Source organism: Larus michahellis, chromosome 3 (assembly GCF_964199755.1).
Source record: "Larus michahellis chromosome 3, bLarMic1.1, whole genome shotgun sequence".
NCBI lineage: Eukaryota > Metazoa > Chordata > Aves > Charadriiformes > Laridae > Larus > Larus michahellis.
The window spans coordinates 25,005,319-25,029,508 of NC_133898.1; the positions used below are offsets into that span (position 1 = coordinate 25,005,319).

Below are 24,190 nucleotides of genomic sequence, written 5' to 3' on the forward strand. Positions count from 1 at the left end.
GCAATGACATGGCTGCAAAACCAACGAGGGACAAAGCCCTGGAACCTTGTCGTACGCCCGGCGTGGGCTTATGGCTGCAATCACGCATCCAGGACTACACGGCAAATAATTCCTTCGTTAGTTAAGGCTTTGATTTTGCCAGTGTCTTTGTAAAAGGAGGGTTGGAGTACGCAGCTCCCTTCCACCAGCCACTCTTCTTTTCCACTTTGCTTCAAACGCAGCAACTGCAAATTCCATCTGAGATGTCTAAAAATCCCAAGGGGGGTGGGAAAAGTAGTCCAGCCCACCACATTTACTACTTTCCTTTGAGTCACATTTAGCATCTAAAACACTTCCTGGGCACCCTCCATAATTCAAGAATATTTTTCCCTCTAGCCAGGCTAGTTGACCAAAATATAAACTTAAACTTTCATGCTAATGCAGCCATACGGCACTTCAGTATTCCTCTCCCTTCTCGACTTTGCAGCTTATAAGGCCAGGAGAGATTGGGGTCTCTGACAGAAAGGTAATCGCATGGAATGGGCTTCAAAAATACGGACTGCTGTCTTGAACGCACCAACATTCCCAGATTTCAGGGAAGAGCCAAAATGACAGCAGGAGGCTGCTAATGCATCGGTGGGAAGAGGTCGGGCCGTTCAGCTGAACTGAACCACAGACAGCGGTTGCTTAAACACAATTTAAACTCTTTGGATCCATGCAAATTTAACTTTACAGCTACAGGGGCATAACCTGTCTTTGGCTGAGCTGGATGTATTTCACGGCACGCTTATTTTGCCCTCTGTCCCTGCCCCAACAATTCCGACAGCCAGAGTTAAAGCCACCCCGTCCTGCCCAGGTGATTGCTGGGAACGATACTGCAAGGATCCTCTCTGGAGTTCATCCTGCAGTCGGAAAGCCGCGGCATTTTAATGGAAGTCATGAAAAACTGCTGTTTCTGGAGTCCCGCTTTCTTGATCTGATGCTCGGTTTATGAACCTTCTAGCAAGGGTGAGAAACCCACAGGTTACAACCAGCGTTTTCTTCTTCAAAACCCTAACTTATCACTTTCTTAGAAAGAAAACTTCTGAGTGCGCAGAGCCACCACAAAATAAAGTTGATATTTTGATACCATTTAGATTTCCAGCAGGTTTGAAGTTTTTCATTAAATACCAGCAAGAAAAAAAAAAAGCCACCTGCACCACTCTGGTCAGACCCAACGTTAAAATGGAGCCTGTAGAAAACTATGGAAAACCTCCCAAAAGTTTCCCTTGCCCTCACCTCTGCATCACCCCAGGAACACAGAACCACCATATCCATAACACATCTCTAGTATAGCAAATTTGCAAATGGTGTTTTGCTGTCTTTCATAAAAAGGTGTTCTGGGAAATTCTGGGTTCCACCTGGTCAGAATAAACAAAAGACAGTTGAATCTCCACTCGCCTCGCTCCAGCGATGCTGGCCAAGTCCTGCAGGACGTCTGTCCTGTTCCACTTCACTGTAAAAACAATATTAACCTCACAAGCTCAGTTTTGGGACATTTCGCTCTCTTTCAACAAGATGAGAAACCGTTGTTGGCTATTAGCATTTCTGAATGGAAAGGAGTTTTCTCTTCCAACTCCTAAATTCACACCTGGCTGCTGAACTGCATTCAGCAGCATGTATTCAGCTTGTACACTAAAAATTTCATAAAAAAAAAGAAAAAAATACTATATTAATTCTAAGAACACTGTTAGCTGCAGCAGGGTGATCACCCTGAGGAACTGGGAGGGATCTGGATGTGGCAGAGATGCTCAAAGGCTCAAGTGACTTCAACCCTCAAAAGTTTGTCTTCTTAGATGATACATGGCCTCACGCAAGCAGCACAGTTCCAGGAGGCTGGGGCAAACCAAAAGGAGTACACTTTGATTTTATTTTACGTTCCTTGACACCTTTCTGGCTCTACAGCAGCCCCAAAGAGGGGCCAGATCTTCCATGGCCAGTGCCCAGCAGGCTTGGGTTGGCTTCCAGTGATACAGCCCATCCAAAAACCCTCCCAAAGAAAGAATAACAGCAGTTTTGTTTTTTTTCACAGGAGGAAAAGGACTTCTCAAATAACCAAGACACCTGCAACAATCCAGCCACCTGCCTCCACATCTCCCTTAAACACTGAGGCCATGATGAACAAAGGACCCTTTCACTGAAGTGTTTCTAAATATTTAAACTGAAAGAGGGGAGATTTAGATTAGATATTAGGAAGAAATTCCTTACTGTGAGGGTGGTGAAACAGTGGCCCAGGTTGCCCAGAGAAGCTGTGGCTGCCCCATCCCTGGAGGTGTTCAAGGCCAGGCTGGATGGGGCTTTGAGCAACCTGGTCTGGTGGGAGGTGTCCCTGCCCATGGCAGGGGGGTGGAACTGGGTGATCTTCAAGGTTCCTTCCAACTCAAACCACTCTGTGATTCTATGACTTAAGACTGATTTTATTGAGTTTACGACAAACAGCTTTATCCTAACTTGCTCAAATGGGATTTCATAATCCCATAATAATTTCAGATCCTTTCACGATCTACATGGAAAATTGATTTTTTTATATATATGTAAAAAAAATACATTAACATTTTCTTATATTATATATACTTCATATATAGATATATACACACACATATTTTAATTTTTTTAAATGACACACGCAAAAGCATCAACTTCTGCCCTGAGAATAACTCCCGCAGCGCATTTTTACATTTGGATGCACCAAACCAGGGGATGAGAGCGATGTTCTGCTGCCGACGGGTCCCTCGGCCCACACTCCTTACGGAGCAGGGGTTTGGCGCAGGCAGGGTAACACGACTGCTATTCACACAGCGGTAGGTTTGGGTGGTTTAGCCCTCCACGGGCTAAACCTGTTTTTTTCGGCTGGCATAACCTCTCCTCCTGCACCAGGCTTGCTCGGCCATCCCCACAAAGCATCGTACGTGTGGGCAAAACCCCAAACACACTGGCAAGCACCTTTTTAGGGAAAAAAGCAGGCCTGCAAACACGCCGACAGGCAAGGAGACATCCACTGACACAGCTCAAGCACATGGATTTTAAGGGCTATCCCCAGAAATTAGCTTACTACACAAAAAATATTGAATTAAAATGAAAGTCTAACTGCGTAAGGGGCAGATTTATTTACTATTCACAGTCGTATTAAAGCACCTGTGTAATATACTGTTGAAACTGTGTTAGAACTATCAAAACCCATGACAAAAGATGTTAGGAAAAACACCTCCAAAATTATCTTTTTTCTGAAAGACAGCCATGACACCACTGGGACGCACACTAACAACAGAACTTTTAATGAGCAACCATTTAATGAAACCTCTTCAAAAATATCACAGTGAACCTCCTTCTCACTGGAGAAGTGAATTACCTCTGGACCAGCCTCCTCACAGCTTTGCACAGTGGCTGCTTTGTCAGTGATCACAAATTACAGGTTTGCTGTTTATTTAAAAAACAACACCGCAAAAAAAATTTTCTCCAAAATTGTTTAATGGATCGATTCAGCAATAAATCGTCATAGCTGCACATGTCAGTATGTCTGGGAAAGCTGTAAGGAGTAGCAAAATAAACAAAAAAAAAATCAGTTTAATAAGATAATGCATTTAAACAATTTATCCTCACGAAGCCGGCATGTAGCACAGCCAAGAGCTGCACACTCAAGTCCTCCTATTCTTGTGCAAGGGTATAAAATATTAACAGATTTCAAGGAAAGCTAATTAGTACTATCATTTACTGTAATGAGAAAGGAAGTTGCTATTGCATGACAGATGGTATTTGTTTTACATCACATGCAAGATAAGCAAAAAATCGCATAAAAGCTTAGCCAGCCAAACAGGTAGTTGCGTGAGATCTGCATCCTGAATTGTTTCTTTTTTTCCCCCCTCCCCTGAAAGAAGTCACAACCAAGTTCCACCCTAACTTTTTCCCAACATATACTGACCAAAACCACAGTGTTATCCTATGTTAGCTAATGAATGGTAATACTTAGCAAAAATAAGAAAACAAGCACAGCGACTGCATTCCAGCTTTATAAGTTTTATCGCCCTCCTTATCCTGTAAAAAGGAAACTAGAATTTGATATCACTTGCCAAAAATTACAGAGGAACATAACGGAGAAATCTATTCAATTCACAAGATGATGCTATCTCCACGTGACCCTCTCCCCGACCCAACGAGTTTTTGCTGTCACGCCATAGACAGCTGTGATGCCACCAAACACGCTGCCCAGACAAGGTATCCCATCACCGCCATATAACATCACGTTTTGCAGATCAAGTGCTGCCTGTCCTAACGCAGCCCTACTACAGCGCCAGTGAAAATAAAGCAAGGGGTACTCATCTTCAGCTACAGAATCAATGATAGTCCGGCACATGAAAATAATTATGTATGCACACATACACATAGCAATTTCTGAAAAAAAAAAAATCAAAGTTTACAAAGACAAGGAAAAAAACCCCAGAATTGCTCACCCTAAGCAATTCACATTTTCCCCCACTCTCCTCCATTTTGATGAGCGCAGAATGCAACTATATTTATCCCCCTGTAAACATCCTCTGTGACACATATGATACAACTACAAAGGGCAGAAAATATTTTGCAAATATAAAAAAAATTTTTCTCTGACTCAATTCCAGCTGAATCTATATCAGAGAAGGGGGGAGGGACTAAGCAGGATAACTGTGGTCTAAACCTAAAGGGTTTTTATCTTTTGCCAGGTAAATGCATTTAAAAAAAATAGAATAAAAGACAACATTTTAAACTACATCAAAACCAGCACGCCCATTGAGTTTGCCTTCCACCTCTCTTTAATGTCCCCCAACCCCAATAAGCATCCGTGGAGAGGGACATCAAGGGAAGCAGATTCATCTGTTTCCCCCTCGGTATTTCAGAGAAGGTGTACATTAAACTGTTACTTCTGAAAAATTTTTTTAAATGTAATCATAAAAGAAAGCCTGTGTTTTACAGAAGTAGTCATACATATTCACTGATAAATTATATGCTGATTTAGAAGATTCAGAAGGGCTGTGGGGGCAGATGGGGGGCAGGCGGAGGGAAAAAAAAACCCCAAGAGTAAAAAATATGAAATTATCCTTGGCGAGAGCACACGCACATACCTGCTGGGGGATGCCATCTCCTCTACATTTTCCACCCCGATTGCTCCCTTCTACTGTCATTGCCACTACCAGCCTCCCGCCCGGCGCTGGCTGCCCCGGCGTCCCAGCTGGCTGCTGCCGAGCGATCCAGCACAAGGGATTCAGCGAGCGGCTTTTCCCGGCTTGGTGATTCAGTCTCCTTGAGGGATGTGCTGCATTGTACCGGGTGAGTCATCCCAGAGGTATTCTGCATATTACAGCCCTGGCCGGACCATTACTCATTCCCGACATCCTCACGGCACTCACCGAGCAAAGATCCTCGCTTCCCCACCCCGCCTATAAGGCTGGGGAAAAAAATAAAATAATTACGATACAACCGCCATAAACCAATAACGGGGGCGTTCAGCAGCGGCTGATGGAGGAAACGTGCTGCTGGGAGGTTGCACCAGACTGGTGGGAACGTCACCCGTCCACCCAGGACTGCAAACAAGTCCAAAGTTGAAAGCGGGCGTCATCTCCTCCGGCAACCCTGGGCTGTACTTTATTCCCCGAAAGCTGCTAACACAGCGCTGGGACCAAGGGTCGGGTCCAAACAGCTCATCAGGCTTGGGGGTAAGCACTCAGCCCTCCCCATGAACCCGCCTCCATCACAGCTTTTAACAGGATTTTAAGTATTTCCAGTTTGCAACCAGACACCAGCTCTATGTCCTTGTATACCCATACCTTTGTGGGCAGAAGTGCCAGCACAGCAGCATCCTGAACCACGAGCTTCATTTCAGGGAGAAGGTCTCAAGAGCTCACTTTGCTGCTCAAAAACTTTTCACAGCTGCTTTGTTTAACTCCTCGCTCAGCCAGCATGGGTCCCCACCAGAAGTCACACGATCATCCCTGAATGACCTCTCATTTTTTTTTTAAAGCAGAGATGTTGCCCAAGAACTGCCTCGGCACCAACGACAAGAATAAAAACTGTGACATTGGAACTCTGAAAGCAGCTTCTAAAAATGTTTACCTGATTTTGGAACTAATCTACACTGATGATTAGACAGGAGAGGGGAAGAAAGCTAACTGAGGTGTTTCCAGGCTCGGCTGCTTCTGCATTCCTCAAATCCAAACTGTTTTTACTTCAATTTGGGGCAAAAAAATTCCCTTTTTCCCAGGATGGAGAGCAGTGGCCTAGGTGATGGTGCCTGAAAGCATCCTTCAGGAAAGCTGCACCCTGAATTTACAGATATAATAACCTAAAATCACACACGCTCTTGAAAGCTTCAAGCCTGGATGATGGAAACCCTGAGCCGGACACCACTGAGGCTTGAACCCAGTTGTAGAGCATGGACACCAGGCTGCACGGAGGATGCTGAAGACATCCCAAGTCTCCAGGACAGAAGCATTTCTTCACTGCTTCTCATCTGAGGTGTAGCTGCAGGCATCTATTCACAGCTTGGCTGGATCTTGTCAGGACAGTGGAACCAAGCTACAGTCCAAAGGCACACTGAAGGCAACAGGCAGCATTTTAAGTTTGTTATAGTGGGATCAAGTGACAGCTGCGTATACCCTATTTCAATATACAACACAAAAACGTCTTTAATTTAATGGGCAAAGGGTCCTCCGTTTTGGTAGAAGTGCATTTGCAACCACTAGGTAAATCATTAGCTGGTCAGAGACAACTAATTTAAAAAAAAAAAGTTGTGCTTTTTTTTTTTTTAAATTTTAATTGCACATGCCCAGTCCACAACTTGTCCTACCCAGATGCGCCAGGACGTGCCGCCTTGCTTCCCTATGCAGCACTGCTTTTACACTCGTGCTCATCATCTCTGTCCTCAGCTGTCTCCACAAAGAACTCAGCACCAACACCAGCCAGAAAAATTAAAGCCCTTTTTGCTGCAAGTCCAGTTTCTAAAGTCTTTCTCCCAAGGGACAATGAAATTAGCCTCCCAGTGAAAGACAAAACTATCTTTGAATAAGCTGTGTTGTAATCGTGTTTTTGAAACAACAGCTTGAGCAGTTACATCTCCCCAAAGCTTCCCTGCTCTCTTGCCTTCCCACTGCTCCATGGACCAGCCCGCCACTGGTCCTCCTGGAAACTCAAAGTACAGCCCACAGTGAGACACAGGACTGAGCACCGACATCACGCAGCACCATTAACAGACAGAATCCCAGCATTACACATCCAAGGACAGATTTAGATGGAAAAGCCATCAGGCTGCAAAGCGAACATGGCGCTGCAGGGCAGCTCTCAGCTCACAGGGCTGGGCTGAGCCGCGACTTGGGTATTTTCTGCAAAATCACCGGTTTGTTGGTGTGCCAGGAGCAGGGGCACGCAGGGTGAAAAACACTCTGCGCGTGAAAATACAAGACACAGAAAAGCTCTCCATTTTACAGTGTATACCATCCATAGGGATGCAACTGGAGCAAGTCACGCCCTGGCTTTCTGTCTACACTTAGAAGCTGTTGCGTCAGCCAAGAAGAACCACCACCACCTAATTTGGTCAGCTTCAAACCCTACTCCCAAGGGTTCTCTCCGAAAGGAAGCAGATATCAAGTCACCGGATAGTTGTTAGCATCAACTGAATCACTGGTTGGGTTCTCGCTTTTTCAGATGTTCTTTAAACTTAAGGCTATGCTAATAACCCTCAGCTCCAGGGCTGGCAATGCTGCCACACTTCTGATTTATTCTTTTCCCCTTCATGCCTGCCCTCTCCACCATCGTCTTGCCACACCCACCACAACTAGCTTGGTCCTACAGTGAAATATCCTCCAAAGCTTTTGTGTGTTTCCTCACTTGGACCAGTGAGTGGCTGCTCTAATACACAAATATTTTTCCCAGCTTCCCACGAGATGCACGCTGCTACAGGGTTTTGCCATTGGAAATCTAAACATTGCAAACGGGAGAGCCAACAAGGCAGTGGATCTGCTTTCCGCTGCCTGCTGGCCAACTACAGGCACGGTTCAAAGAGCCGAGACTGTGGTTGGAGCAAGAGGAGCCCAGTTTCACTGGACGTGCTGGAGTATTTGTGACTGAATGAAACTCGGTCACCTCGTTAATGCCAGTTGTATTAACGGGGTGAACTTCTGCAGCACGGCATTGACAAAGCGCACAGGACCAAGCCCCGACAGCTTGTGAACCACGCAAAAAGATGTTTCAGCACACAATCTGGGTGCAGTGCTGGCTTCTGAGTATCTGCAGCCCCAGGTCCGTATAGGACACTCCAAGACTTGTAATGTCTCATCATCTGGGAATACTAGGCAAGCTACCTTAGGTGTAGCATTCAGATTTCCTATAGCAATATCGCCTAAACGTTGCTTACTCTGCCTTTTGAGGGGTAAAGAAGGGTCCTTTTTTCCATTTTTGTATTAATTTAAAAAAAACACAACAAACAACCCACCCCAAAAGACTTCATAGACATGGTCAGCGTAGCTTTTTGCCCAGCACTTCAGAGACACCCATTTCATTCATGCTGTCCCTGTTGCCCACAGAGCTTTCTTGAACACAGCGTTCATTCAACTCGCATTGCAGGGAAGAGCTGAAAATGCCAGAGAAATAGGAGAAAGGGCACAAAAGTTGATCCTTAGGAATGATTTCATGTCATTCATGATGTGCTTGGGACTGCTGAATATTCAGGAGCACTGAAATGCTCCTCCCTACCTACCTTTACAACGGTTTCCATATTTTCCATGAAACTAGAGTACAGTTTTGCCAGCACAAAAGCAAGGTATGATGAAAAGTACAGCTGAATAGCACTTCAGCAGCTGAAGATTCTGCTGGGGGACAGACAGTCCATAAAAGCCCATGTGGGAGCAGTTCTGGTCATGGCACAGCTCAATTCTGCTTAAGCATTTCTCAATACAGACTTCACGTAGATGTTAGGCATCACTGAGCAGGACACTTCCCTGGCACAAATGCACCCCGAGTACTCCAGCACAGCTACGGAAAGAGGAAAGCTGCAGTACTGAATCTCTTGTAGACATCATCTGATCCAAAACAAGAGAGGATCCATGCCTTTTTCTTTTTGCAGTTGGCTCCAGCAAGCTGCAAGCCACCAGCACGGTGGGAGCATCCTGCCATTAACACCTGGCAGCAATTGCTTTGCCCAGGCTGGGCTCATCGTCCCAGCCGGACCAGATCATTACATATGGTGCAATCCCACGTCCTAGCAAAGGCACAACCTACTTATAAATCACAGAGATGCTAAACGAGCATGGCAAGTTGAAGGCAGCATTTCTTCGCCACTTCAAACTGTGCAAACCAAGGCAACTCCTTATATACCAGTTTAAAAAGCTCATCTCCCTGTGACTGGCAGCTCGCAAGAAACATTTTTCCTTTCTGGGTGTTTTAAAGCTTAGGCCTTGGACAGACACATCATTCTCACAGATGAATGGACCTTTGTACGTATGGATGACAATAAAAACCGACCCCAGCATGGATGGGTATTTCCATCCAGGACGCAGAAAGGTTCTGGGTGGAGGCCATGTGGATTTAATTTTCCTGCAGACAGATCAAAGGAAAGCTGCCCAGAGTGTCTTACTCGACTCCAAATAAACATCCATGACCAGAAAAGAGGTTACACAAACGACATGCACACAGCTCCTCTGCACCAGAAAAGCCTCGTGTGCTTTTCTTCTAATTAAACCCTTCCTCCGTAGCTTCTAATTGATACCTGGACAAACAGCTGTGATACCCTCCAGGAAATCTAACCCTGTACTTTGCTTTACTCCTGTGACATGGACTCCATTATCACAGGGCAGGCTGCAAATTTTCATTTTCTTGATAAAAAAACTGGTTAAAAAAAAAAAAGCTAGTAAAAAACCAAGACCTCCCTCCTCCCTTTTTTCCCTTTTCTCACACTTAAATACTTAGCTCAAAGGTGAGGTGTTTTTGATGTCCTGCCTCACCACGGTTTGCATCTGAATTTGCATTTTTCTCGTATTGGTATCTCATAGACTGGCCAGACTGGAATGCCACGAATGGATTCATACCTCCGACTGCCTGAGAACACCGATCACTCACAACACAGGTTGAAGAGCTTGACTTGGCTGGTTCTTTCTAAATCAAAACTTTTGTTTCATTTCAGCGTTAACTCCAGTTTATCTGCAAAAGATCTCAAGTGATGAAGAATCCACAACATCCCTAAAAATATATAGATATGTATAATTATTTTTTTTAAAGTGTGAATCTTCTTTCCCTCTCTGCAGGACAATTTTTTTTTCAAATGCAAGCACTCTCAGATTAATTATGTGTACCCCAGACCACATATATACATTTTCTTGTCTTCTCCAATTTTTCCTTTCCAGATTTCAAATACTCTTTGCTGCTCTGAGGGTCGGCGCTATCTGTCCAAAGCCCTCATGCCAGGACTCAATCCTCCATGCTAAAAGCGCCTGCAAAGGCAGCACGACACAGTAGCCCAAGAGACAAGCACCACGATATGATAACCTTTATCCAGCTAGATATTTAAATCCACTGAATACTTCCGTAAAACTGTGTTGACCAGCTCCAAGTTCATACACTCCAGCTGATGGTGACTGCACCTCCTTTCAGCCAGCCCCCGGCTTTGCTGGGGACTGACTTACGCCAACCAGTTTAAATTTTCAAGATCACGCTGCTTCTCCCGTAAGCGTTAGTAAAACATTATCTTGCCCTTAAGATGTACCTTGTCCAGCTCTTTCCCGTGCTCTCGGGAATGAGCTGCTGTTTTATAGACTTAAAGGAAGATGGTTAATGCTTGAGATTCTGCTTTCATTTTTAGTATCGTGGGAATTATTTTATTGCTCATTTAGGATAGTGATTCTCGCAGTCTGCTTCTTTCAGAGCACAGAAATGATACGGGGCAGGTTTCCCCTCCTGCACAGATTACTGCAAGCCTTGCCATGCCTGCCCCGTACCAGGACATCCACCTTTAACTACTATTCAGCTTTCTGATGTTATTCTTGAAGTCCTACGGCAGCCAGAGACTTCTCACCAATACCTTTGACTTCCTGCGGCCAAGTGTGCAGATCTCCCAACCTCTTACTTTGTTCTCCCTGCAGCCAGCTTTCCTGTTTACATCTCAGCTGTCGCTTCCCTTGCAAAGCTGAAGGGCTTTGGAAAAAAAAACAAAAAACAAAAACCCACAAACAAACAAGCGAAGTTTCCTCAAGCTGCCAGCAGTTGTGTGCTTCTCTTCCTTTGCCTGGTCACAAGTGTCACTCGCATTTAACGGCTTCTATTTCCTGCATTCCATTTTAACAGGCAGCTTTTTTAAATGCTAGACGATCCAGTGCCTGCTGAATAGATCGCTGGCAAGAGCAATTTTGTTGGCATACAGCAGAGAAGTCCATCAGGGGAGATCACCTGGGGATCATACCATATCCCCATGCTGATGGGCGAGGGTGAGTTGTTCAGTGTATGGCACGTTCGTGTTTTCACGCCAATTCCTTCCAAAAGGCTAAGTTTTGGTACATCTGCCTAGGGACAGCTGGAGTCCTGTGGCATACTAGAGGGTGACTGGAGCTTCCCATGGTCCTTCATTTGCACAGCATAGATGGTGAAGGAGCTTCTCATCCTGCTCATGAAGCTTCAATCTCAGCCATCTGCATTTATCAGGGAATACCAGAATGCCAATGCCCCACACAAGACCAAAAAAACTGCTTGAGCTTAGAAAATACCCTGTAACAGCTTATCCAAGCCTATCCATTTAACAGGCCGCATCACTCTGTTTAAGCATGCTTTTAACCCAAGACTGCTTAAAAACATCAAAAAACAAATAGTGAAGAAAAGTGACATTATCTTCTTGCTGAACATAGAATCACAGAATGGTTTGGGTTGGAAGGGACCTTGAAGATCATCTAGTTCCAACCCCCTGCCATGGGCAGGGACACCTCCCACCAGACCAGGTTGCTCAAAGCCCCATCCAGCCTGGCCTTGAACACCTCCAGGGATGGGGCAGCCACAGCTTCTCTGCGAGAAGAAAGCATTCACCTTTTATCTTTGGGCAAAGCCCCATCTATACTATACCTTGCCCACCCCCAATAAATTAGTAAGGTAATGTCTAGAAGGGAAGAAGAAGATATACCCCAATTTTTTTTCTCCCCCAACTTCCCACTTGTTTTTCACTCTCTCAAGCTGTGTTACCACCACTCCACATGTGTTCAGTGGATAATGGAACCACAAGTGTTTATCTCAATCCAAAATGGCTATTTTTTTCCCCCTCCCCTTAAACTCAGATTTAACTAGGGTTTTAATTCCTGTTTACCAAGGACATGAAAGCAACAGGAGGCGTGCACTTATCCTTTGATGCCTCATATATGAACTTGGTTTTCTTTTCCCTTAATGAGGTTTCATCCAGTTATGAGTCTCTGGCTTCCTTGCTTGGGATTTCCCTGCCTCTGACACTGTGTCCACTAGCATCTTGGAGCAAGAGAAATTTTGGAAAGGAAGAGCCCTGCTCTGAAGATGGGTCTCTGCTCCATTCATGCAAAGGGAGGACAGCCCAGCGCTCCAGCAGGATCTTTTGGCTCCTAGACAAGACAGCGATAGAACCGTGACATGCCAAGACTGCCCTGCAAGGCCTTGTTGTCTGCTGGAAATTAATATTCAGAGAAAACAGCAATAGCGTTTTGGCATACTAAGGGAGAGAAATACAGCACGCATTGCCCAAAAGCAAGCTGAATATGAGCTTTGCTAAACAATTCACACCGTGATGGGAAATCATGAGTTGTCAAGTTGTCTGAAAAAAAATAAAATAAAAAAGTACCCCCCGCACGCCTTTCTGAGTCTGATCAAATGCTATTTCCAATATTACTTTGCAAGGTGGGGCAAGAGGCAATTCAAAGGGTTATGCCTTGAAGGACCCACAAGCTAATTCTTTGTCCAGGGATGCCTTTTTATTAATGCTGGCACCATGATGAGGCAGGTGCCCCAGTCGTATTTCCTCCACCGTGGGGAGGGACAGCCCTGGAGGAGCCACCAGGCCAACGCTGTGGATATCAATGCAACCCGGCCCATGCCATGGAAATCCGAGGTGGTGCCAGCACCGGCACTGAGTTATGGGCGGCGTAACAGACCCAGCTTCAGCTGTTTCAGTGACGGAGTCAGATGATGACAGCTCCATCCAAACTAGAAAGCCAAGGTGGGAAGCCAGCTACTCATCCCAAGCCAACACTCTCCCTTGGAGATGCATGGATGATGCATACCATCAATTCTGAAGTAGAACAGAGAAACCGCATCCTTGCTTCAGCCTGCCTAGATGTGTTCGGGCTGTAACAAGTTCATGGAGAACTTGGGAACTGAGTCCCCATCCACCACACACATGCATGCATGTTTTAGGAGGAATATATTTAAACGCACGTATTTAATGCATGCATTTAAAAGCTGAGATTAGCTAGAAGTAAAAGTTAGTAATGCAGCGCCTGAAAAGATTGCCTCCATCCCACTATAAGGCAGCACAAGAGTTGGATGTAGAAAACAGGCACTTCTCTGTTGACTAATGGCCAACGCTCACCTTACTAATAAAACTAGGTGTAAATCCATGGCTGTCTCAAAACAAGCTGTAGATGTAGCAGCATCCCTCTTCTAGGTGTCTAGGTAACACTTGTACAGGAGACCTCCAGATGCACTTAAAATCAAATAAACGAAGTTTAGCTGAAACAATGCTTCGCCAAAACCAACACAAAGACAGTGACCCCTGGAATTTGGGGCTACTCGCAGATGTCCTAAAGGATGCCATCGACTAAGTCATACAAAAGATACTTTAACCCCTGGCAGGGATTCATCTGGATATTTTTTCTAACAAAAAGCCTTATTATTAAGGGAGAGTTTCCTATTCTTTGCAGGAAAATTCAGAAGAGAACAAGTAGATACTAATTTGTTAAAGAGACAGATAAACATGTACAGGAAATACTTCTACGAAGGTCCTGATCCTCTGAAGATTAATAATCTACAGTACTGGACACAAAACCATGACACTGAGGAAATAAGCGAACTATAAAAACAGGAAGAAGTGGAAGTTTATTTTTTTTAATGTTATTTTGAGGGAATATTTGTTTTTCTGAAGCTTAAGATACCGGCAAAAGCCTCCATCTGCAGGTCACACTATTCTCTATACAAAAGCAGCTGCAGAGAGTTTCCTCACCCAAGTCCCCAGAGCCGTCAGTCCGGGCAGGCCATCCTGCACATCACGGATTAGCTGCCTCCCTGGCCAACACTGTTATTCGGTTTTCACCTCATTTAAAGTCATTACAAGAGCTGTTGCTGCGTGGACAATGTTCTGTAGGTGATACCAATAAATCAAGTTATTTTGCTGTTGCATTTCCCCCCACAGCCACAGGATGAATGTGCTCCCCTCCAGATATGTATTTTTGGTACATTTACTGTAATACTTGATATTAAAATAGTTCTAGTTGGAAAGAAAGGGTTTCACCACAAACAGAAACTATCAAGAAAAGCGGTTCTGGACCCTGACGCCTCAGTTTCTGTTCCAATGAAAAGAAAGCTACCACCGCCATGAATTACACTTCCTCGAAGGATGGAGTAGGGATGTGCTGAGGCCAACCACTGCTTCTCCAACAACTTGGTGGCACAATTATTTTGGGACCATCACAAGCCCCCAGAGCTGAACAGACACCACTGCTTTGTCTAGAGGCACTAACCTTTTCTTTCATCTCAGAAACATCTCGTGCTAGCTCACGGTGGCATCACGAGGAGCCCTCGGCCTCGTGTCATGTCTTATACATAAGTTATCCTACTTCAGTGAATCAGGTTGAGATGCAGCACTGCCCAGGGTTCTTCTGCTATTAAAGGAAGTGTGAAAAGTAGGGGACAGGGACACCACATCAATTTGTCCTCATCCAGGAACGTACTGAAGCAACTTCTCCACCTCCTTGCAAAAGCCTGCAAGAAATTTAGATCATTCCCATTGCAGCCAATGCTATGCACATATACTGAATGCCACCCTAAGAGCTGAATTAAGCTCACATCTGCCTGCAGAATTCCCAGAGCATAGAAAGCCATCAGTACAGAAATTGAGTTTAACTTAACCTGAAAAAAAAGGTTTAAATATTTATGCTTCTAATATGTTCTCGTCATTTCGCTCTTTAGTACCATATATAGTTGGATTATTTTTGTCCCCTGGAAGTGATCCCTTTGAACTAGGGCATTCATCGCTTAGAAAATATAATTACATTTCCACATTAGTTAGCAAATGTTATTTAACTTTAGGGGGAAAATTATCTACATTAAAAAAAAAAAAAAGCAAGTGCAATACTATCAACTCAGCTTTCCACTTGGATTTGACCTCTACCACAACTGCAGTGAAGACCTAGATGTTATTTGCATGCTTACTGCATGGAACATTTGTATAAACATATAAATATCTATACATTGTATTAAATATTAAGCATTTGCTATTTGCCTGACACAGACCATACCAAACCACATGATTTCTTGTTTTGTACCTATTGACTAGGACAGCAACCGACTATAACAACAGTATCAATTAAATTGCAGTAAGATCAGAGAAGCAACGATCTGACTCTGAAAACAATTTAAAATTTCAGTTCACACAAATTATTCCTGCCTAGAGAAATGACGATGCTGCTACAGTGGCATCAAGCGCATCAACACGCACGCCGATGCTGAGGGATAAGCGAAGTCTGTGCTCAAAAGCCTACCTGATCCCACCAGGCTAGCTCGGGAGTACCTGCATTACGCCAATCCACATTCCTTTTTCAAGTGATTACATACATTAAGATCCTGCCAAATCACTGCACACCCAAAAAGGCCAGCTGTTCGTCTTTCCTAATTTTTGTCTCCCACGTGTGTTAGCGTACCAGGGTTTTGCGTGAGGAAGTGTTTTACACTACTTTGTAGCTCCTCATGTTAACTGATGGTATTGGTAATTAACCAACTCACATCAATTACAAGCAGAAATTGGAATAGTAACAACAGACACAGAGTCCTTGAGCACCAGCTTCTAGGAAATCACTACCAAGAGCGCTGTTAAGGTTCACGCTCTCCAGCTAATTAACTATTTGAGGCAGCAGTGAGAAGCTGCACCCAATATTCAGTGCTCGCCAAGGTTCCCTGTGCTTTGCACCATGAAACATCACCCAGAAATGTCATTCCAACCCTGAAAATGATGCCCAGATATTCTGGCTTCACCCCTTCTTTGCACTAGATGAAGGACTGAGCTACCAAAAAAACCTAGACAATACTTCCACAAAAATACCAAACTTTGATGCCTGCCATTATGGCAGTTCATCAGGTGTGAGCCAATTAGCAAAATACCACAGTCTATTTTTCTCCATCATCTATCAATACTCAACAGATACTTTCAGAAGCCATTGATGGGCTCTTCAAGTCCGTTTCTTTCTTCAAAGCCTATGAAAATAGTGTGAAGTAACAAAAAAGCGTAATAAAATGACAAAAAAGCTGCCAGTCTTCCAAGCTTCTTCAAGTCGGTTACTTTCTTCAAAGCATATAAAAATAGTAAGAAGTAACAAAAAAGCACAATAGAATGCCAAAAAAACCCCAGTCTTCCAAAAAAACTTCCAAGCTTCGGCAGCCCTGGTAACAAAGCATGTGGTGCACAACGCCAATGCTGAAGGTGTTGGGCATCTCTTCTGGGGTATCTCATGGCTTCTTGGCTTTGCGTTGCCCCAGCTGCACAGCGTGTTTTTGCCTTATCCATTAAATCAACCAGTGTCTGAAGTCCATGGGTGATTCAGGAAGTCAGAGATGCATGCCAGCGACACCAGAAATAAAATAAAAAAATATTAATTAAAAAAATCAAGCAGCTTTTAAAATTTCCAAGGCACTTGCAGACTCTGGACTCTCCTGCCAACCAAGGCAGCAACGGGGAAGGCTGGGCTCTGGTGCCAGGGACCCCGGACGCCCATCATGCCTACGATGAACAGCTGTTGCCGGTATGGAGGATGGTACGGGGACTATTCCAAAAATCCCGCTCCTGGAGAGCACTTCGGACTTCCTTGTGAGCCTCTGCCAAGCAAGTGGCATTGCGAGCTCGAAGTGGCTCCTCACTTGCTTTCCTGAAACGCTGCTACAAAATGGGCACGGACGGTTCTTATGAGCGTGGCAGTGCCCATGCTGTTTCCAAACAGCAGATTTTACTGACTTTAACCTGCTAACAGCTGTCAGCGCTATAACCTACATCCACGGGCTGCTGAAGGTGCTACATTGCATTTAGATTTGTAGGGCTAAAATTAAGCTTTTCCTTTGATATGGAGTAATTTTTGCTTGGTATCCCAGTGCTTGTTCGGGCAGGCTTTCTATCCACCCGGGGCAAGCAAGCTCTTCAAGCTTAATTAGGTCATATCCCAGGCTAAAGAATTTAATAGTTAATTGAAACATCGCACCAACCTATGGTGTGCTCCGCATGTCTCTCATGCCTTGCGTGGTGGAGGTCCAAGGGTGGGAGAGCAGCTCGGAGTGGGGAGAAGGTTTAATTTTAGCCAAAAGGAAGAACATGTTCAGCACACTGCCTAGCTAAAGAAATAAAAATAAAATAAAAATCCACTCTGCCACGATTCTGCTCCATGACATGAGCAGACTAATTTACGCATGATCCATAGCACAGAGGAGCCCTAAATGGCAAAAAGCGGTCACAAACCCAGAGATACAGCCATAGACAACTTAAGTCAAAAGTCCTGTGCTATGCAATGTGGGAAGAAAGTCTGCACAATGCTTGAAGCTACCAAAACACCTTGAAGCTACCATGCACGTCTGCACCAACATGCTGATAGAGCCCATTGCAAATCTCACTCTTGAAGTGCCGCAATCAATGGGTGCAACCAAAGGCATGGTCTCCACAGGCTGCCACCCGCACTGGGGCAGGAGACTGTATCTGCAGCCTCCTCCCAGTCACCAAACATGTAGGAAATAGCTCCTTATATAAACAGGTTTCTTGCAAGCTTATATATCCCTGTGCCAGGTTGTTGTGTGTTTTTGTACAAAAAACCACAAAGCCCAATCTCAGAGAGACTTTTTCCATGTCTGCCTGCACACATTTGATCGGAGGGAAGACGGTAACCGCCTTCTGACCTTTACAACAAGCCACTCTTCAGAAAATTAAGGCTATCCTGCAGAGGGAAGTTACCACATACATAAGCAAATATCTTCCGTAAGCACAAAAGAGGTTAGTATATTTAGCATTTTAATTAGATCACGAATGACAAAGCCACATTCCTGCAAAGAAGTTCCTGTATTCGAGATGTTCCAAAATAAAACAAATACACAGAGACTGGATTTTAGCCTTTAAGTATTTCCTTCCCTATATTTAAGGTCTACAATTTTCTGTAGTTAAATATAAAACAGCAAGACCGTGTACAAGCAGCGAACAGGCACAACCTTTCAGCTTCTTGCACAGTAACGTTCACGTTCCCTGCAACACAGCACCTTCCAACGAGCCACATTTTCCTCTCTTTCCAGTCTTGAGTGTTCTCTGGGTTTTAAAAATTTACCTTTCCTGTCAAGGGAGTTTCTGAATCCCCTTTATGAATTATACAGCAACACATGCCTGAACCAGGTGCTCAACCAGGCACATTCCTATTGGAGCCAACCAAGGAAAACTCTGCTTGGTTTTCTGCCACCTCATCAACCCAGGGCATCTCAGGCAATCTATAGGTAGGACTTCCCTGGACCTTATGTTATGCATCCTCTAGAAAAGGATTTTAAACTTCCAGAGGTTTTTTCTGTCCAGAATTTGAAGTTAAACATCAAATCAGCAAAGCATCCCAATGGATTACTTCCCCTCATTGATGAAGACTTATGATTTTCAAGCCTCTTGTAATGCAAGACATAACAGGAAAAGTTTACCTATGGATGGAAGAACACCTTTCTGCGTTTTCTGTATTTATTGCAGAAGACCTTGTGCACTGCTCTAGGCACTGGACAGTTTTCTCCTAACACAACACCACTTCTGTAAAATGCAGCACGGTTCCCTTTCTCGTTTGCTTTGCACCGTGGACTTCCACGCCATGCGCCTTCCCTCACCAACCACAGCCATTCGTCATGCTGCAGTCGCCTCTCCCTGGCTATTTACTTAAGGCTGGGTACAGCCAGGAATTCCTTCGTGTAACAAAATGTACAAATGTGCTTTTATACAGTGCATTTTAATGCTGGAGAGTGCTCTCAAGGAGTTTCCCTTTTCTGTCCTGAGGAGCTGGTTTTACTCAGAAGTTCAGGCAGCTGCAGCAGTTTCCTGCTGAAAAAAAGTCACATGAAGAAGTAGAGGAAAGAGGCTGAGCATTTATTCCATCCACCTAAGGAAGCAACAGCTTAAAAAAGCAGTCAGGTATTAGTTGTTGGGAGCTTCTTTCAATTAAGAACTTGCAAAACCCAAAGCATCCCTCTCTTTGGCTATTTTGCAAACAGGGGCTTGGCGTGACCTTGTACTCCCCACCACTTCACCAAAGAAAGCAGAATTGGCTTTCATACAATCACAGAATGGTTTGGGTTGGAAGGGACCTTAAAGACCATCTAGTTCCCACCCCCCGCCATGGGCTGGGACACCTCCCACCAGACCAGGCTGCTCAAAGCCCCATCCAGCCTGGCCTTGAACACCTCCAGGGATGGGGCAGACACAACTGCTCTGGGCAACCTGGGCCAGTGTCTCACCACCCTCACAGTAAGGAATTTCTTCCTCATATCTAATCTAAATCTTCCCACTTTCAGTTTAAAACCGTCACCCCTCATCCTATTGCGACACTCCCTGTCCAAGAGTCCCTCCCCATCTTTCCTGTAGCCCCTTTAGGGACTGGAAGAGGCTGGAAGGTCTCCTTGGAGCCTTCTCCAGGCTGAAGAAGTGTTTTCCCCTACAAACATCACAGCAACTCAGCACTGCCAAGCAAATGCATGCAGCTGCTGTCATTGTACCTCTGGAGTCACCTGACGCCACACTGGCATGATGCACGTGGATGACACTGAGCAAGTAAGGCAATGAGGATGAAGCTACGGCTTGCAGGCTTGAACTAGCAGTTGGGGCTGAAGTCAAAAGCACATCCCCTGCTACCCTGTTGGGCATCTGCACTCTGCCAGAATACAAAAGTAAGCCATGGTACTAGGCTTAATGGGTAAGAAAAAAGCCAGGTGCTCTGCACCTGGTAAGAAACAACACTCTGAATGATAAGCTAAGGAAGATGCACACCATCTGACACTGGAAGACACTGTCTGCAGACATGAAGATGATTCACTTCTACTGGTCTAAGAAAAATATAGTCACCACCTTCCTATGCCCCTTAGAGCAACGGGTGACCCAATTGGCTCAGGTTCACATTGTGGCAGTTCATAAAACCACTAACTGAAATGAATCAGTACAAAACACATTAGTACTTTTTCTGCTGACCCATCACCAACTACGTCAACAAGTTTCTCCGCCATCCCATCCTTCCCTTCTCTCCCCAGTGCTGCCGTTACACACAGGGATGTTTACTTCCATATACATTGCAAGAAAATCCAGTACTAACCGTACTCAAAAGCAATGTTGGTAGCTATTTACCAAGTATTTTTTAATGTATCCTAATATTTGGACTGTCACTTTCACAAAAAGATGAGATGAGGATTTCTCTTTGATGCTTACTTCATAGCTGAAGGCCAGTTAACGTTAGCCATCTGAAGAGACAATCTCTTCCAGGTACAGGCATGTTCCCTGCAACCACCAGCAGCAGTTTTCAGCTAGATCCTTGGAAGTCCATTGAATGAGTCCCTTATAGCATTAATTGCCACAAACAGCATATGTTATATATTGCCTCCAACTGTTCTACAGACAGTGGGTCAGAGACAACAGATCCAGGAGCCCCTCGCAAAGCAGCTGGGTTTTTCCACCCTTGCTTACAGGGCAGGGGCTGCTTTACTGTTGGACAAATGTGGCAACAGGCTGCTTTAAACACCTATACATTTAAAGTATAGACTATATATAGTAGGTAGCCAGGGCTCATCACCAGTCACCCAAGGCAAATGATCATCTGGAGAAGGTCCAACCAGGGACACTCATTTCTAGTCCCATCTCTACCATTCGTACCCCAAAAGCACAGAAGACGGAGCAACTTCTTCCTTCTTAAAACATGTAAAGGGAAGTACTACTTGCAGTTGAGTATTTTCAGAAGGGTACCAGTCTCATGTAGAACCACAACCTGATAAATGGTCTTGTGAAAAATTATTCCTCCTATTCCTCCAGCAGGCAGGAATCAGAAGAGGGAAATGACCTAGTAATATTTAATTGATTTTTTCTCGATATGCAAGGAAAAGGTACAAAAAAGTATGTGTTTTACTGAAATCTCAAAATTTAAGTGCTGGAACAAAGGACACATTTTCCTCTGTATCATCTTACTCCACATCAACACATAAACCTTAATACCTTTATAATCCAAAAATAAATTATCTGCAAAAGAACCCAGTGATTTTATTGCAGAACTTGGAGTGCCTTTTGTACAACAGAAGCAAAACCAAAGCAGCAAGTGCTCTCCTGCTCACTGCTATTACGTTTTCGTTTCTTTAAGTCAGTGCTGGAAAAGCAAATTAAGCTTTGGACTCTCAACTCCTATAATCACATGAGTTACACAGCACTGACTCCAGAAGTTTGTATATTTTCTTTCTAAAACATGAATGGGAAAGCGTACACAAACACCCTTCTTTCCCCATCCCTTCCTTCCCATAAGGAGGAGTGTTTGTTTTTTTATTCGACCTTATGAAAGGTTGGGGAAGCTATTCCACCAATACTCCGATAAAGGTAGCCCACACTTCCTTAGAGATATTGTAAAGGGAACGAGGAAAAAAAAAACCAACCCACCCAAACACCCCCACAAGCAACAAAGCTGCTAGAAATACATTTTAATGACTCTTGTACAGAACAGCGAATTTTATCAATAGATTAATCCAGTTTGTAATCCACCTAGAGCTTTCCTGAAAAAGAAAGCAGAGGTACACGGACACAGAGGCACTGAGCACCACAGAATTTTGGCGTTCTATAGTCAAACCCTTGCATCCAAGATAAAAATGCCTCAGGCAGGGCTTTTCATGCTTCAATTTATAGATCTTAATGATCACCATTTCAAAAATAATCCATGCAGCTGCTAACTTTAGGGAACAGTCTTTTTTGTTGTTTATAGGGGTTTGGGTGGCAGAAGGGGGCTTTTCCACACACCCTAGAAATTTATTTCAGGGATCTTGTTTAAAGGCGTGTGTGCAGAACCAAACCAAATGAGTGATCAGTGGCAGACTTCATTAAGCTGTAATTTTTTTCATTCATAAGATGTGATTTCAAAGGGCTCCTCAACCGCTCGTGGGGGAGGACTGGCATGGCTGAGGTCAACAGGCACACCAACCGCTAGCTCCACACCCAAAAATTGGGAGACCCCAGCTAGATCTTGGCCTCTGGGTAACACTTGCATTTCTGGGACCTAACAATAAAACTGGGAGAGAAGCAACAAAATTTTCAATGTGCAGGCACAGGAGAGAATCATAGAATAGTTTGGGTTGGAAGGGACATTTGACGATCATCTAGTTCTAACCCCCTACCACATTGCGCACATTGCCGGGTCACGTTGAACTTCTCATTCATCAACACCCTCAAGTCCATCTCATCAGGGCTGCTCTCAATCCCTTCAACCCCCAGCCTTTATTGATAGCAAGGGTTGCCCCGACCCATGTGCAGGACCTTGCATGTGACCTTGGTGGTAAAAGTTGGGTAAAAACATCACTGTAGTGCGAGCACAACTATTTTAACATCGTCCAGCCCAGCATCACACAATATGGCCACGTCAATCCCAGGGAGTTCACTCCAAGGCATCAAAATAAGCCTGTATCTGCCTCCCCTTTATCTGCTGTCTGTTAACCATTCCTACACGTAACCACACACATATAAACACAACTTTTAGGTGGGAAAAGACCTTCCCCGACACACACACATCAAGTCTGCCCGTCCGCACTAAGCTGTGTAACCGTGTTTGGAAGGATTTTAACCAAAAATGGTCACTTATCCAGATGAACTGACCTGGGAAGGTTTATGACTTCTGGGTATAGGGAAGGGAGACACAGACTTTTTAATAACTAATAAAAGCACAGACAGACCTGACGAACAGCTCAAAAAAAAAGTTTATATTTATCATATAACTTGTTTTAGGAACTACTGTAAAAAGGCACATCGCTGACCCGATAAGATCTTCCAAACTAATAGAGTTTACGTATACATAGACATAGGGGGAAATGGTTTATTTGGGCTTTAGGGTTCTTCCTGTAGGATGCAGTGTTTATACAGGGTATTTCTAGAACTTCCTGGCTGCATTTGTGAGACCATGCTCTCCGCGCACCTCCGGCTCCTCCCCACGCCAGCCTGCCCCCTCCGCAGTATTCACACCCGGCGCCTTGGAGGAACAGAGGCTGTAGATGCTCCACGAGAAGTCCCGCGGTTCAGCAGGACCAAGCTCCAAATCATCGAGGTGGACACGATACAGGAAAATTACACTCCTCTTATTGTGCTTTTTCCTCAAAAAAAAATCTGCAAGTTATCCTTGTTCATATAACACATAAGGCCTTTTGGGTTTTTAACTGCATCTTTAAGATGTATTTAGTCTCCTTTTGCCCTCTCTCCTATCACTCCCCCTTTAATTTTTTATTTCATTTATTGTTCCTAACCAATCTGGGATAGTCTCTACATTTCACTTCCTTCACACAACGAACAGAAGCTCAACTCCAGCACCACTTAATAACTTGCCAGCCACTCAACATTTGGGCTCTCATGCAGTATTACAATACCAAAATGGTAAATACTTGCAGAGAAAAAAAAACAAAAAAAACAACAGACAGGAAATTCTCTTAAGCAGATCTAGTGGTTTAATTATACTGCAGCCTTTTACTCTTGTTTTTAAACACAGAAAACAAGCTCTGCACTAAGTTTTTCCTCTAGTCCAACGAAATATCAGATGCCTTCTTGAAAACACAAGGTCATTCATGTAATACAAATATCAAAATTTCTATTTTACAAAACTCTATACCATTCCCTAACCTTTCTATCTTTACAGCCACCAAACTGCACACATCCAGTAACAACACGTAAAGCAATGACGGGCTGCAACCAGCTTAACACCTCCCATGCCAAGTTTCAGTCAAGGAT

The 24,190-nt window shown here is 44.3% G+C and overlaps 1 protein-coding gene across 2 annotated transcripts in view; it reads right to left on the bottom strand.

Annotated features, from left to right (window-relative positions):
- The window catches only part of SPRED2 (sprouty related EVH1 domain containing 2), a 67,126-nt gene that overhangs the window by 32,997 nt on the left and 9,939 nt on the right, over window positions 1-24,190 (bottom strand). Inside the window, exon 1 of one of the 2 annotated variants that reach the window (XM_074579274.1) lies at window positions 5,112-5,265. The exons of the other annotated variant lie outside the window; for it this stretch is intronic. Within the exon in view, the coding sequence (XP_074435375.1) occupies window positions 5,112-5,128 (17 nt within the window). The 5' untranslated portion in view covers window positions 5,129-5,265. Of the gene's footprint in view, window positions 1-5,111; window positions 5,266-24,190 lie in introns of those variants that run through there. 2 annotated transcript variants of the gene reach the window in all.